This window comes from Caloenas nicobarica, chromosome Z (genome assembly GCF_036013445.1).
Source record: "Caloenas nicobarica isolate bCalNic1 chromosome Z, bCalNic1.hap1, whole genome shotgun sequence".
Taxonomy (NCBI): Eukaryota; Metazoa; Chordata; class Aves; order Columbiformes; family Columbidae; genus Caloenas; species Caloenas nicobarica.
The window spans coordinates 29,597,377-29,614,008 of record NC_088284.1 but is presented as its reverse complement, the minus strand read 5'-3'; the positions used below and the strand labels follow the sequence as shown (position 1 = coordinate 29,614,008).

The 16,632-nt window shown below is 39.1% G+C and overlaps 1 protein-coding gene across 2 annotated transcripts in view; it reads right to left on the bottom strand.

Annotated features, from left to right (window-relative positions):
- Nucleotides 1-16,632, bottom strand: part of RGS7BP (regulator of G protein signaling 7 binding protein) — a 44,287-nt gene that overhangs the window by 25,209 nt on the left and 2,446 nt on the right. For both annotated transcript variants that reach the window (XM_065656995.1, XM_065656996.1), the window contains exon 2: nt 15,561-15,727. In XM_065656995.1, coding sequence (XP_065513067.1) covers nt 15,561-15,727 — 167 coding nt within the window. The remainder of the gene's footprint in view (nt 1-15,560; nt 15,728-16,632) is intronic.

Below are 16,632 nucleotides of genomic sequence, written 5' to 3'. Positions count from 1 at the left end.
TAGAATAAAAACACAATGCAGTGATTTATATTGTAGAGACATTTTTAACTCCCAAGTTGATGACAGTTTAGGTATTTCCATGCTAGAACAATTTACCTACAACAGCAGGAAACACACTTTTCTTATCCTTTCAAGAAAATCGCACTGACTTCCACAGAAGTTATCTGACAAACTAAGGGCTGTCCATCTATGGTCAGCAAATTACAATAATTTTGAACATGCTGTTGTATCCTTATTCTGGCAGACTCTCCTCTTTCAGAAATACCCCCAAAGGAAAAGATATAGCAGCACTTATATTATTGGAGTCTTCTATTTTTTTTTATGCTGAAGTTCTACAATTCTTTTGGAAACTTACTATATAATTACTACAGATGCAGTAACCTTTAAAATGGACTAATTAATTACTAATTAATTAATATTACGATTCTTCCACACTCCTGACTTCATGTTATCAGGACAACAAGTATCACACACTGTATTTAAGAGCTGTGCATGTACTCAGCAGCATATCCAGTATTCGCGGGTGCTAGTCAGAAAACTTTTTTTTTAAACTATCAGAATCACAGATTGGAATTTTCTGGATTTGTTCCCTCAGAAGTGAGTTTTACCAGCTGAATTAACTCAAGTGTGGGCAAGAGGTGAACTACCAGAGGCCTATCCAAACTATTGCACCAGAGAACGAAACCGATTGCAACCACTTCGTAAAACTTCTTGGGGACTTGAGTGACACAGCAGTAACGTAAGACGTTTTATTCACACTCGCTCCACTTTAGGTAAGGCTAGGCATATTGGGTGCAGGTGGCAAGGTTTTGGTAGCAGCGGCGGCCGCGAGGTGCCCGCTGTGGGAGGAGGCAAGCGGCTGCGCTGTGCCGGACATGGCCGGTTCCAGACAGCTCCTCACAGCAGAGCCAAGGCAGGACGTAGCTGAGCCCATCAGCCAAGTGTACGGCACCTCTTTGAAAACTTACTGTAAAAAAAAAAAAGAGCAGAAAAAAACACAGAGAGAGAGGAAGAGGGAACGAAAAGAGTGAGAAACAAGAGAGGGAACGTCAAGGTCAGAGAAAGGAGGAGGAGGTTGTCCATGGCAGAGCAGATCCTCCCTGCAGCCTGCTGAGAGGAACACACCAGAGCAGATGGAGATTCCTGAAGGAACTGCCAACTGTGGAGAACTTACACTGGAGCAGATTTTCCTGACAGGACTGCAGCCCATGGACGAGCCCACGCTAGAGCAGAGGAAAAGCGTGAGGAGGAAGCCGAGGCAAAGCAGAAGTGTTGTGGACTGTGAGCCCCCCATTCCTCATCCTTCCCGCACAGCTCTGCGGCGGGGGGTAGGTGGAGGAGTCTGGAGTGAAGCTGAGCATTGGAAAGGTGGGGCAGGGAGGGGAAGCTGTTGTTTTAGTTTATGTCTTTTTGTTTCCCACTATGCAAACTAGTAATTATTTCTATTTCTTTATCCGCCCGCTCCCCAGATTTCTCATTCCTGCTCTTCCTGCTTTCTCCCCATGTCCTGCTGTGGCATGAGCGAGCAAGCAGTTGGGTGGGAGTCTGGCTGTTGGTCAAGGCTCAACCTGACAGGATACTTCCAAGCGAAATTGCACAAGTGTTCAATTACGCTTTTGAGTTACTACAAGATTTTTAAAAAAATCAATGCAGGGCTTGACCACCAAAACCATTGTGAAAACTAACTCTGAGCCCACTTTCTGTAATTTCTTCCTTCAGCTGGCTGTCCCTTGCCTTTACTTTTGGGAAATCCAAAAGAAGCCTGATGAGCCAAAGACGAGCTGAACACAACCCTTCTCTCTGCACATTATCAGGCTCCTTCTTGAGAAAAGGTGGTGTCTGGTTAGATGATTGGGTGAGCTCTCAAATCAGCCTTGCTTAGCTGTAGCCTCAGCTGGACAAAAAATTTCACAACCTCGCTACCTCAAATTACATGACAGACTCTACTAAATAACAGGTAAACCCAAACCATGACACAGACCTTCCAGAAAAGATCTGTGTTCATCAAGATTAGTTGAATATGAAACTACTTTTGAACATGCAACTATTTTTAATTTTCCCCAAGGAATTCTTATTCGGCACCCTGCCTTGTCAACATACGCAAGTTGTTCTCAAATGAATTTCTTGATTAACCAGTAGCAAGAACACGGACAGGTCTGTGCCAGTCAACAGGCTCAAAACCAGTATAGCTCCATATTGCCTTTTATAACTTGATTGCGGGCAGCTGGAATTCATGCTGTCTATAGATTTGCCCTTTGATTTTACTTAGGCTCCTAAATTCTTTAAAATGTCCTGTAATCACTTACTACTCACTAAAAAATGGTTTATAAACCCTTTCAAAAGCCCACAAAACTTAAATAGTAAGAATGCATTCCTGTGTAGTTCCTTTGGTGGAAAGAGAATGTCTGAAAACTATCAAAATAAGAGATTCATGTGGGATGATCTACGAAATTTGTTCTGATGTGTGTGGACAAATAAGGTCAGACTTGCCAGAAAGGCTTGAAAGTGACTGCAATGCTTTGAGTATTTGGTGTTGTAGGATCTAGGTCATAACAAACTACTAACATACGGGATTTTAGGGAATGCTGCTGCAGGCAAGTGATGCCATCTGCTGTTGACCATCCACAGGACACTAAACCAGATGACTACTTTGACTTATGACATTTCTCTTTTGCATTTTTTTCTGTCTCTACTACCCACTTTGAATATAAATTTCAATATTTTTTTTTTCCCCAAAGGGCATTCCATAAAGCACTTGTGTGATCTGGATACCTGTTATCCATTTGTAACTTAGATTTCTGGTTTTCCGTATTTCAAATGAGAAAACCAGAGCAGACGTGGAGAGATGGTAAAAAGAGAACGGGTAAGGAACAATGTATTTGCTTTTCCTCAGAAATATGACAAAACCCTTTGGTCTAAGGACTACTGAAACTAAAGGGAAAATGTTCTGTAAGCTTTACTGGGATTTGGGTAAGAGCTATATTGCTTTAAAATTTACTGAAAAGATCCATACATTCTCATATTTTTTTTTTCTTTTAGTAAAACAATGTGACTGCTACGATCATGAACTGGAAGGAAAATAGTCCATCAAGTAGATCACTACTAGGTTGCTCAGAATAGGGTAGTATTGAGGATTCTGGATCTATCAAATGCTTCTAGGAGTACTTTGAATAGGTCATTCTTAGGCCTTGGAGTATTTTTTTATCTTTTTGAAAACAAATATCTCTATATAAAACCTTCAAAGTGAAAAAGAAATAGTAGTGTAGTGTCAGCAGAAGTATCTTGCACAGGCCCACCAGATATTTCACAGATCAAACCTATATCAGTAGTTAAAAATGACAGCTGAGAGACTGCAAGAAGACTTGAATGTGTCAAAAAAAAAAAAAAAAGGAAGAAAGAAATAGATTAGCTTCCTGGAGTGTTTGAATTCATATATGGAGAAAGACATTTTTAAAACCATCTGGTGATAAAATGTGTTCAGGAAGCTGTGGTTTAGCATAAAGAACTTTGCATTTTTTTCACTTCAGAGTTTTGCATCCTGCTCTAGTCTCCACTTGACTCTGTGAACTGGTGTTCCTTTTTCTTCTCTCTGAAATGCTTATTTCTGATTAGGAGGCAAGGGTGCCTCCACAAAGTGTTCCTTGGGCATCAGGTATCCTGTATTAGCAGCTGCAGAGACATACTACTCATTTTCACAACTTGAATTATGTGAAACGAATAGCAAGGCTGTACACACACTGCTTTGGGTAGGTCCGCCCAGACTCTGGAATGTCCACAGCCTTGGGGCCCTGGTGTTCCTCAGCAGGCATGAAGGGGCTACTTCCTCAGCACACAGCCTCACGCTGCTCAGCCTACGGCCAGGCCTATGGTTGCACTTGTCACGCTATCCCAAAGTACCAAGCTCTGTTTTGTCAGCGTTGGGGTGTTTTGGAAGGGGGTGTAAATGTATATGGGTGGATAACTCTGCTCCAAAATAACAGCTCCAGAACTTATGGAAGTAATTGGAGGCTGCCGTATAAACAATGCACTTTTAAATATTTTGCCATTTAACCATTTGCCATACTGACAAGCTTATCGACAGTATATTTGCAATGACCTATCTTGCCATGATAGACAGAGATATGAAGTGTCACCTTTCCCTTGCTCATCCAATAAATGCACAACTTGTTTTCTCCAGCAATGGGAAGGCAGTTTCTTCAACAACTTTCAGCACATAATTTAATATAATATGACAGTATTTGAATTCTTATGCCAAATGTGCTGGCAGGAAATGTTCATGCAGAAAGTATTCATACGAAATATAAAAATAGCAAGTTAAAAAATGAAACATAAGAGAGAAATTGAAGAACTACAGTGAATAATTGTTCATATACAAATAACTGAGTGTATTATTTCTCTTATAGTTAAAAATGATGTAGAAAATCTAAAGGTAGATCCACCAAAGAGGAAATAGTATCTAATAACAGCTGGCACTTCAGTATATGTTTAATTTTAAAGCATGACTTTAAACATCATATAATTGATAATACTGGAAGGATTCCTGATTAAGTAATGCTTAATTTAATGCCCTGTTCATATAAAACCTTCATGCCCCCATAACGGTTTCAAACATTTAATTGTTATGAAACAGAACTATTAAGCAATTAGAAAAATTAGAACAGATAACACACACCTTATAATAAATTCAGATTTGGTTAGGATTTTCCCTGTGTAAGCCTGACAGATCTGAGATCTCCTTTGGTTGGAGACTGATTTTGCAAGTTACTGATGAGGCTGTTGAAGGCATCCTTTATTGTTTGGTACTCGACATCTTACTAGAGCAAACTTCCATGCACCAAAGTTGATGATAAATACACATTCTTTACTGAGATGACTGCAGTAAGTCTAGGACTTGAAGGCACCTGATGCAACATAGGTTGTGAGAAGGATGTGCACTTAATTGCACAGTCTTGCACTAGCTGATCTCAGTGAGGGGCACAGAATCAAAATTGTTTCTTGTAACTAGAAAAAAGTGTTTCAGAACATTGAGAACTACTAAAAATATTTCTGTTAACAGGAAAATTTCAGTCCAAAACTTAAAAAAGAGTTAAGAAATTGGAAGCTAAAACCCAGTATACATGGAATTCTAAGAGACCATGTTGAAATATTTTTCTAGTGCACAACTTCATTATCTCATATTCTCACTTCTCTGAAGATGCATGAACATATTGCTAAAATAGTCTGGATTTATAAGATTTAGTGAGAATCAGAAGTAGTTTTCTGAAAGCAATATAACTAAAGCTATACAGAACCAACGTAAGCTGAGTGTCTAACACGAAAAATTGCAGCTATGTGAGATCTCTTAATGGTATTTAAGAAAATGATCAGGAAAGAAACACTTAAAACTCATTACTAAATTCTCAGCTTTGGCCTCAGCTGTGTTTCAGTAGAACTCTGGAGAAGAAAACTACTGAAATATGCTAATGAGACAGATCTCAAAGTAGTGGGCCTAAACAGGGCATAAAGGCATTCTTTTTGACTGTCTCGGTTATAAATCAGTGCAACTGCAACTTTTAAACACATCTGTGAAACTAGGCATGAAGCTTCGGTATACTTTTTTTTTTTCAACAAATGTGGCTTTTGCAAAATGTTGCCAAGAAAGAAATTTTCTCTCAGAAGTACTGAAATGAAAAAAAAGATTTTGGATTGGTCTAGCATTAATTTTGAACCCACGTAGGCTTCCATGGTACCCCTAATTTTTGTTGGTATAGGGTCACTAGCACAACATGAAAGATTCATAATTAGCTGCACTTGTAACTCTTAAATACCTTTTAAAAATTAGTTCTATATCCCTTTTAAAAGCACTATTTACAGATATAAGATTTCCAGACATAAGCTCAGGAAGAGCTTACTGACTCCTTCCACCTGTGACATGCTAAGATACATACAGGACTTGCGGTGTGGTGTTATGTGTTAGGGCCTAGAATTCCACCAACTTGACATTTTAAATCAATTTTCAATTAAAAAGTTAGGAAAAGCATATGACAAAAATGTAATCTTTACATGCTTTATTTAGGAAACACCATAGCAATAATAAAATATTATGCCTTCCCTTGAAAGACTGAAATATGATGTAAAAGCATTAAATAATATACACAGTATTTTTCAGAGATAATAAGTACAGGTACTCCTATATAATAAGTGATTCATCTAAAACATCATTCAGAAGTTGCATAAAAGACTATCAAGACTTTTCCCAAAACATAGAAGAGAATTAATATTCAAAACATTCATTAGTCTTGTTCACAATGTTTATTACAGTAATGCCACAGATCTAAAGGTAAAAGGATTCCAGTGGGCTTGTTATAAGTATGTTCAGGTCTCTGCCCTGAAGAGCTCCCAAACAGCTGACAACAGCAAATTTGATTTTCATTTAATTACTATTTGGAGATGAGCTACGTGGAAAAAAGGGCAAGAAACATAAACACTGAAGAAAGCGTTAACAAGGGAGAAGAGAGTATGGGAAAACTTGAAGGTAACAGCAACAGCAAAAAAAGAGTCAACAATGAAGTTTTGTTGGCTTTTCTAAATCCCCAAAGTTCCTGCTTTCTACAGATGTACCTAACAGCTGGATGGATCCTCTGGCTGAATACTGCCTAAGAAAACCGCTTTCATAGACAAAGTCTAAAAACCTTTTTACGCCTAACAGTGAGAGCAGGAATTCTGAAGGAAGGATGAAATGAGGCAAGAAAAGGGCATGAAGTTAGAGAATGCTTGCAGAAACACTGAATTGTCTGAACAAGGTCAGCTCTGATGCTGCAACATTTCTAAAGGGACCCTGACAATGCAATTCAGTCCCCAAATCTCTCTGGCTACATATGTTGTTTTCCTTCACTTCAGTTTCTGATGTAAATGTTTGCATAGCTCAAAACAGAAGTGTAAAACCAAGTAGTTATTTCAACCATTGCTACAGATAAATAGGCTTACCTATGGCTGGAATACCCCATTATTCCCAAATTATATTTAGAAAAACAAATCCTCTGTAATCTAACCATAGTGGAATGCTGCTTAGGCATAGCAGAGTATTCCAGTGAAGGACTTAAAATACAGCAACACCTTATTTTTTGGTACCCTCTTCCAGGCTGGAGTTCCAGGCCCAGAATGGAGTGCTGAATGCAGAAGTCATGTCAAAATGGAAGCCTAACCACCCTAAACCTGCAGCCTACTCCAACCCTAGACCAAGGTACTGTGTAGATGAACTTAAGCTCCCAAGACTGAAGATGCAGAACACTGAAGAGTACCCAGTCAGCATTTATGTGAGTTCTGAATCTCTATTTCCTAGCATCTTTACAGGTTTTATCTGCTTAAAGCACACAAAAAGCCTTGGGAGCAAGGACTGGAATGCAAATTCTCCTTACCACCAAGGAATTTCCTTAACAGTATTCTGTGTTTACCTGCAGTGGCACTGCTTGAAACTCAAGCACAGAGCAGACCCCTAAACCATTTTGCTGCCTTGTGCACGATACTCTGCCCACTGGGTCAGACGATGGCAATGTGCCCCCGCCTCCCCCACAGTTACAGCTTCAGGTCACATCACAGAGGAGAAGCTGTGTTGCTCTACGCCTGCCAGGGAGAATATGGCTATTTGTGGGGATCCTTGAGCACAGAGAAGAGTCCCTGGCTGCTGGGCTGGGACACAGCATCTCTTCTGTTAGAGGACCCTTCACATACGAGACAGGCTTACCTGTTTGTCTTACCCAGCATGTGCAGTCCTTGAGCGTCTCGGCAGTGCTGCACTGGGAGGTGCTGTGAATGTGCTAGTTGAGTGTGAGATGGAAGGGCAAATAAGCGACTGACAAAGATGATGTCTGTCCTACTTTTAGCTATCACCTTGCCCTGACTGTAGTCAGGGCATTTTTCTGGGAGGTAGGTGCAAGTGGTCTAGAAATTAAGTTGAATCACCTTCAGCTTGCATTTAAAAGAAAGTGGCAGGTGCCACCGTGTTTTGTGAGGAATCCAAAATTGTCAGTGTGTGTTAGGCTCTGAGGGTGCTCTGACAGCACGTATGGGATCAAGCGCATCAGAACATGGACAAGCAAGAATGCCTCACTTCGGCCTGCTGATGAGATTTAACCATTAAGCAAGGTGATAAGCTCTTCCACTTCGTCAAAACTAAGTTGCACCATGTCACTGCAGATGTAGAACCTTCAGGCTTTTCAGAATTGCTGTTTTGGACATAGAGAAGTAAACGCTAAATTCAATTACAGGTATGTTTGCCCTTTACTAAATCTGGCCTCCAGTTATGAAAGATAGATCTATAAAGGGAGATATGAATACCTTGTGTCTTCAAATCCCAAATGCCTATTAGAGCACAGTTCCAAAGACAAAGGTACAAAGGAAAAGTGAGTCTGTAGAGGTTAGCTATTTTGAGATCTCCAGCTTTAGTAAGTAACCTTGTTTTCTCCTCCATTATCTGCTTTCTGAATTCGCCTATTAGAACTTGATGTATCTGACTTAAATGATTTTTCAACTTGCAACTTAAATTGAGTAGACAGGTTTTACTCTCAACAACAGAACCCACCTTAACTCAGTTCCCTAGAAAGAGGTCTTAGCTTTTCAATGTCCCTTTCCATCATTTTATATGCACATGGCTTGCATAATTAAGAGAAATTTTCACAAAGGAGTCTAGTGAGAACAATATATGTGCGTCTCATCCCCTTCAGAAAGGAGTAAGATACGGTATACTTACTGCACTATCATGTGCTAGTTTGTCCATAAAGACCATGTTCACAAAATATCCATTTCTGAGCTTCCTTCCCAAAACATTCCCATGTAGACCAACTCCCATGTCAAAAATGGGATTTGAGTCACCGGAACAGGTGCAGTCTCTGACACACAGTAGCAAGTCTGGAGTCACTTCACAACTGACAAATCACTGAACATGTTCCAAATGAAGTGGAACGAACACAGTCAGAATTTGCCCCTACAATTTGATATGCTTAAAATCTCAAGGAAATTGAAACCATTTAAGAAAGCTGCATTTACTGTTTACAGAAGCTGAATGTAAAGGTTGAGTGAAAACGAGACTTTATATGGCAAGAATGCTCAGAAAGAAACGTGTTCCCAATCCTGAAAGCTCTTTTTCAGAGGGAGACAAAGGTACCCCTGACTTTTCTCATTTTGGAGAGCCCCACTTAAGTCATCAGGAAAACCTGCTGAGTAAGGTACTGCGCAATGATTAAAAGAATTATGGGATCTGGCTTGCCAGATTGGAACAACTTGCTGAAATTATTTTAGTATACACCTGTGAGTACAAATGGGAAGTTTTATATTTCCAACAGTTTTCAGAAATGAAGAATATCAACATCTTGTACTTAATAGGATTTTTAAGGTCAGATTTTAACGTCTTACTGTTTTAAATATCTTCAATATTTTGGCAAAAAAATCCCCTCATGCATTCAGGGGACACTATACTGTTGGTATTATTATGTGTAACTATTGATTCTCGCAGTGAATATTGACTGCTTTCTTTGCTTTCTTACATGTCATCACATTATTTTTAATATTTAACTATACTCTCATCAGGCCACATTCTGGTTATCATGGTGCAAGCTCTGTGAAGCACTTACCTTATTCTTAACTTTCATCTGGCTGTTGAAACAATGCTAACCGAGGTAGGATACAGGGGCAGTGCCTATAACTCAGAACTCCTGGGATCGACATGAATCCCACTCTCCCCATCTCTGACATATACAGTTAGAGGAGTACAACAGCAGTGACTGCCAAGACATCTAGGGAGGGCAGAGATCCCCCATACATGCTGCTTGACTGGTATGCAGCTTGGGCAGAGCTCTAGTGTGTTGCTCTATCTCCTGGCATCGTGATTATAAAAATTCTTCCCTGTTGAGCTAAGCGTTGCTGTGTTTCGTTTCTCTCAGCTATACCACCTGCCAGCAGTGCTTTATTGGACATCTGAGTTAAACAGTTAAAATGGTTTCTATTATGTCTGTCTTAATGCAGCTGTCATTAAGTTATAAGCCTGATGTCTCCTTTTAATTTGTAAAATATTTTGAGTAGGTTCTTTCATTTGCTTGTGTGCTTTAGAAAGCAGATAATAATTTTCAAGTGTCATAATTTGGGGAAAACTCAGACATTTCAATAAAAATTTGGCTACAATTGCGTGCCAATAGAATGTTTTAACAAAACCTTAGGAACTAATCTAATATTAATTTGGTCTGAGAAACTACTCTCTATTGCTTATTGAAAATGCCAGAAATCTAATATAGATTGCAAAGGAAAACAGAAGTAGAAATTACCTAAAACTACACACTTAAAGCAACATTAGAGTAACATTTTTGTCCACTGCAATAACAACAGGAATGCAATCAGGACATGATTTTTAGGTCTGCTTCTCTAGCTTTTCTTGAACTTAGGGGAAGCTACATTAACAACTTTTATAAAAGTAAAAGATGCACCTCAATGCCAAGTAAGGGAACTTTATTTTGGAATCTTCCCAGTGAAAAGATTTACAGTGACTTTTGTCACAGGCTGGAAGGGACATCTAGAACTAATCTAGTCGAACCCTCCTGCTCAAAGCAGTGTCAGCTACAGCAGGTCACTAAAGACCATGTCCAGCTGAGTTCTGAGTGTCTCCAAGGATGGAGACTCCACAAACTCTTGGGGCACCTGTTCCAATATCCTACCAACCTCGCAGTAAAAAAGGGGTTTTAAAAATGTTTAAATCAAATTTTCTGTATTTCAGTTTGTGCCTGGTGCCTGCTGCCCTAGATATCACTGAGAAGAGTCTTCTTTACACTACCCCATCTGATACGTCTTACATACATTGATAGGATCCCCTTCCAAGCCTTCTCCAAGCTAAACAATCCCAGGTCTGTCAGCCTCTCCTTACGTATCAGATGTTGCATGCTTCCCATCATCTTCATGGCCGTTGACCAGACCTGCTCCAGTATTTGCGCTTCTGTTTTCTACAAGGGAGCTCAGAACTGGACCCAGCATTCCAGATACAGCCTCAGCAGTGCTGAGTAGAAGGAAGAATCAACTCCCTCAACCTGTTGACACCACTTCCTAATGTAGCATAGAAGGCTGTTCGCCCCGTTTTCCACAAGGGCACAGTGCTGGCTCATGTTTGACTTGGTGTTCACCAGAATGCCCTAGGTCCTTTTCTGTAAAGCTGCTTTCCAGGTGTTTGTCCCCCAGCCTGTACTGGTGTATGGGTTTATTCCTCCTTAGAGTCAGGACTTTGCAACACCAGTTTGAACAACAGAGGACAGCCATGTTCAAAGCTGTGTTCACAGAGATGTACATCGCCATGCACCCCTGAGTTTCTCTCACAGTTTCATTTCATGAAAAAAAAGACACTGTCAACATATATATCAGACTGTCGCAGAGATACTGCCAGTTCTGGTTTCAGTGTGCCAAGTGCACACAGAAGTACTTGCATTATGTAAGCGTATCAAGTGCTTGAGAATATGAAAGGGACATTTACAAAAGTGTGTACACAGTTGTGCAGACCTGTATCTTAAAATACAGTTCTGAGATATCTTTCCATTTAAATTCCAGTCTTAGTGCACTTCACCTATAAGGCTGGCTCTTTATCCGATGACTTCTAAAATGACACCAGTCTTTACATTCCATAAAGCAGACCCCCTTCCAAAATATAAATTTGCACTTTTTTTCCCCATCTTCCTATTGTTACAAGTACTTTCCCTTCATTTTCCTTCGGAAAAAAAATCATGCTGACTCATTTTCTTGCTGCTTTAGTTTCTCCAGTTTTGATCATGACATCTGATGCTGCAAAGGTGCACCATGTAATTAATTTGAGATATTTAATTTCTGATAAATTAATACAGCAGAAAATGTAGTGAAGGACCAAACCTTACTCACTTTCTTTAGAATACAGTTCATTAAAAATCACTAAGAATTTTTAGTAAGAGTGTCGTGAGCAGGAATTGACCTGAGGTCCTGAGAAAACCAACACTGAAAGAAGAGTTTACTTTGACTTGCAGTCCTAAAAGATCATCAACTAGAACTAGGATATTTCAATTTAAATTACTTTTATTTCTAATCTTTATTCTCTGAAGGCCATGATAGTGTTGGTAAACTTAGGCATGCATCTGTCCTTTGATAAAAATTCACATATTTCTACAAGAAAAATACGTAAGAGAGCAAGTTAAGAAGCGAATGTAATAGCTATGAGGACCTATCAAGTTGGAGATTGAATCTGAAGTCTAATTTCTCAATAATCACCTGGTGAGGGGTTTTTGTGGGGTTTTCTTGGCTGGTTGGTTGGTTGGTTTGGGGTTCTTTTTGTAGTAAATTGGTTTGTAACATTTTTAAACACACCACAGTGTAAAGGTGTCATTATTAATCCTTAGCGTTTTCTGAGTAAATGACCTTGATATTTAGACAAATCCTGAAATCTCATGTGAGAAATTGTATTTGTCAGATACAAATTGTTCAGATGCAGCCTTTGGCTCAGCTAACCTCTAAACTACAGATTGCTGGGTGGTAGCAAGTATACTATGGAAAGCATCGTTTTATGCACAGCCTGTTTTTTATATGCTTTTTTACGAAATCTCTGCTACTGGCAGCTGTCACATTTGAGCTACATGAGGTGATATGGTCTAATCCAGTGCAAACTTCATAAGGGTTATGTTTTCTTGCTACTTCCTTATCTTTGTCATAATCTCCTTTGCTTTTCTTTCTCTAAGTGTGGCTTTCACTTCATTTCCCTAGCTGAACATCCTTTTGATGGCATTATCAGTGTATACCTTTCCTACAGCTACAACTGCAGTCTTTTCCTCTTCTCCATATTATACCACTGTTCTACTCTCATGTCCAGAACTGATATGCCCATAATCGAAGTTTTTTCCACCTCATGACTTCTATCCTGTTTAATTCCTTATGCTTTATCTCCACCTCATCTTTTCTCTCCCTTCCCACAATTCCGAAATTTTCTTTCAGAGCTATCTTTCTCACCACTAGTGGATCTGTTCCTGTTTACTTCCCTCCAAGTCTCTGCACCTTTTTTTATTCTCCCTAGTCTTGCAGAATAGGTGAGTTAAGTAGGGAAACAGGTGCCTCTTCTATCTGCCTGAATCAGGAGTGTGTTTCGGAGTCTCAGATCCTCATGTATTCAAACAGGAAGCATAAAATGAAGCTGTCTGCTAATATTCCAAGGAAGACACCAGCACAAACAAGATTAATGAATTTAATGTTGTCCTAGACAGTGATGCCAGTTTCTTTAAAGAAACTCAGTGCCCTGCAACAGCTCAGGTCACTTTGAGACTAACTGAATATTACTGATTACCTTAACTAACAGAATGCTGATATATAATGAAATTTTATAGTCTAGTAACAGAATTAGCGAATTGCTATCATTCTCTCTAGGTGGGAAAGCAATTGGCTTTCTTTAACAAGCTTTGGAAGACAGAATTTGTTGTGTTACCCAGAAGTTCACACAGTCCAGTGCTGTGCACTTTGAACTAAAGGCAGTGAACTAAACGAGCCTTTGTCCCATTTGCTGACTACCAGTGATTTCTGAGCAATGCACTACACTCCTGATTATTCAATCCTGAGGATGATTTAGTACATTCCCGTCCCCATGTATTTTTCTCCCTGATGATTTTTCTTTGTACCAAATTTGGTTCCCATTCTAGATCCCATGCCATATGCACAACATGGTTCTTCCTCCCGAAATAATGACTGAACCTCTAAGACTATTTATTACTCCTGTCCTTCTATTTCTCTTCTACACTGAATCTTCATCTCCCATCTTTCCTCACAGATGCACCAAACCAGTGAAGTTGGCTCGTACAGCTTTCCTCAGCTGTAGGACAGTGGGGATGTGAAGTACATCTTGTAAAGCATCTGTCAATCCAAACAAGTAATTTCCAGAGGGTTTCTAACACCTACCAGTTGTTATGGATATCACATTATTATCAGAGTTATTTAAAACAGTTTTAGATTAGTTAAATGTCAATCTCGCAGCAACTGCACAACCTTCAGGACATCTTTGTGTATATGACAGACTTCCAACTGTGAAATGATTACTTAAAAAATTCTATACTTCTAAATGAGCACATATTGATGGTTTTCTTTATGGGGGGAAAAAAAATTAAAAAAATCCAAGTTAGGTTCTGCTATTCAGAAGTATTGTTTTAGTTTGTGTTGGTCTCTCTTTTGAGTCTAAAAGTGCACAAGGTCAATTTTACTACTGTTTGCTTCCACATTTTCAGTGCTACTGTGTTGAGGGAAGTGTACACTGGTTAAAAAGAACTATATCTTTTGGTTGTGTTTTTTTTGTTTGTTTCATTGGCTGCTGTTGTTGTTGGTTTGGGGGGTTTGTGTTATTTTGTTGTTGTTGGGTTTGTTTTTTTTCTTAAATCCTCATAGACTTTAGGAACTTCAAAGCACATATCTGAGGAACAATCAGAAGCTACGATATTAACTCAAGAGTCTTTGCACAAAATTACATCTCTAAACATTGACAGTTCTACTAAAATACCCAACTAGTGTTTTCTTCTATTTCGTTTATTACTATGGTCTTCTCTTATATACTAAACCTATGACAGATTTTTCATATAGATTGAAGTGGTGAAAGAACGACAACGGGCATTAGGTAGAACTGCAAAAAAAGAAAGCCATTTTTCAGTGATACACAATGGTTTATGGTGGACAAGGCAGGTGCACAAAGTTCTAATAAACTGCAGTCAGAGAGACACAACTTAGAAGGTATATGTGTTAATACAAATACCCCAGTCACCATAATATGAAGAACTCGCAAATAATGAGACGTTGTGTAAGTAGCATGAATTCCCATTTCCTAAGACACACGTATTTACCCTAGTTTATCTTGTAATGAGGCATAGTCTCAAGTATGTGATGATCCATTCTGTCACTATGGAAAGGAATGTATATAATGTAACATCAAAGAATAAATGAAAATATTATATGCTTGCAAAGCTTCAGTCCTAATTTCAGTGTTAACAGTTTGTCTCTATGATCTTAAGGTCTTTTCCAACCAAAATGATTCTATGATTCTAGTGAACACAAAGAAGGATTTAAAACCACGTAGAATGTAAACACAAGTTTTCACAAGAATATTTGTATTCCTCCCCTTACATAATTTTCACCTAATTATTTTTTTCATCTAATTTTGTTAATTCTCTACTTGAGCTAAGCTAGTTGTCTGTAACTGTTCAATTAGATATACCAAATAAAGGACTGAGCAGAAAGCTATTGCTACTTCATGCCTGAAACGCAAGGCTTCTCCCTTGATCCTTTTAAGTGGTCTAGTGACACAGAGTAAAAAATCCTGTTCATCTTACATAGAAGAATCCAGTGAAATCAGTAGGATACCACCTTGGTAAGGCGACCAGGATTTGCCCCAAAGTTGCACTATCGTAAGGATATGAGCATTCTGTAGAATTTGTGGTCATACATCTCTATGCTGAAAACAGAAACGCAAGTCAATGCTTTCGCTGAAAGTTCCCTAATGCAGTATTTAGCAAAGATGTGCACATGAGTACAGCTTCAATTAAACATAAGTAGATGCCTACCCAGAAATTGCTGCTAGTTTTTGATGAGCCTGATAGGCCATCTCACATCCTCGGGTTCGAGTTTTGTGCATTTCCGCATGCAGAGATGGACAGGTGACTGAGACATCCCCAATGGAAATGACCAGCTCCCGATACAGAGCCACTTGGGTATTGAACTCCTGGACAAGCTGAAAAACAAAAATGACTTACTTACATGAGACGTTTACCTACACTGATAAAAACAATCGAGATTTTAAAAAACGTGCCCAGTCTAGGGCTTGTTCATGCTGCTCCCAGCTTCGTGGCATACAGGATCAAGCGCCCAAGATTTAGTAAATGATTAGGCCCTCCGTAGCAGCTGCCTCTTCTGTTCATTTGCAGGAAAGTAGAGTTTCTGCTTCTAATCTCTGAAAGTGTTTGAGTTATTAGTCATAAATATAAAGCAGACAAAAAACCAGCTGTTTTACTAGTAGCATGAGGTTATTTTTTGCTATCATAAAAGACAAAAATATCTCCAGAAATGATCGCCTTTGCTCCTCCTGCTTGCTGATTAACAGCACATTTAGGGATTGGAATGTAGCATTTGCTTTTACACTGGCAATTTTGCTAATTTATTTTGTAATTATTTCTGTTCTGTCACTGGCCTCTAACCCAGACTTCTGACTTAAAATTCATCTGAAGTTATTGGCTGAGAAGAGGAAAGAGATAGGCACTTTCCAGTTGGGATTCTAGAAAGCACTTTTTCTATTGTGGAGGGGGGAAAACAGGCAAAAGTAAATAAACACTACAGCCGTCACAGAAACCTAATATCCAGCACATACACATGGATGCTAGTGGATTAATAGGTAACTTCTACAGTGATGGAAAGATCATTTTTGTTTAGCTTTGCTGATCACATAGGTGGGATTATATTTTAAGGAAACGAAGCTTTTGCTGTCTTCTGATAGTAAGCATGTCAGACCATTTGCTCCACATGGTGGTGGGGGTGGAAGGCATGGAGCAATAAGAACAAAGTATTTATTTACCCGTGTTTTGCTAATTTGACCTCAATTTCCAAACTGCATAAAAATAGACAAAAGCAACTGCTCATAAT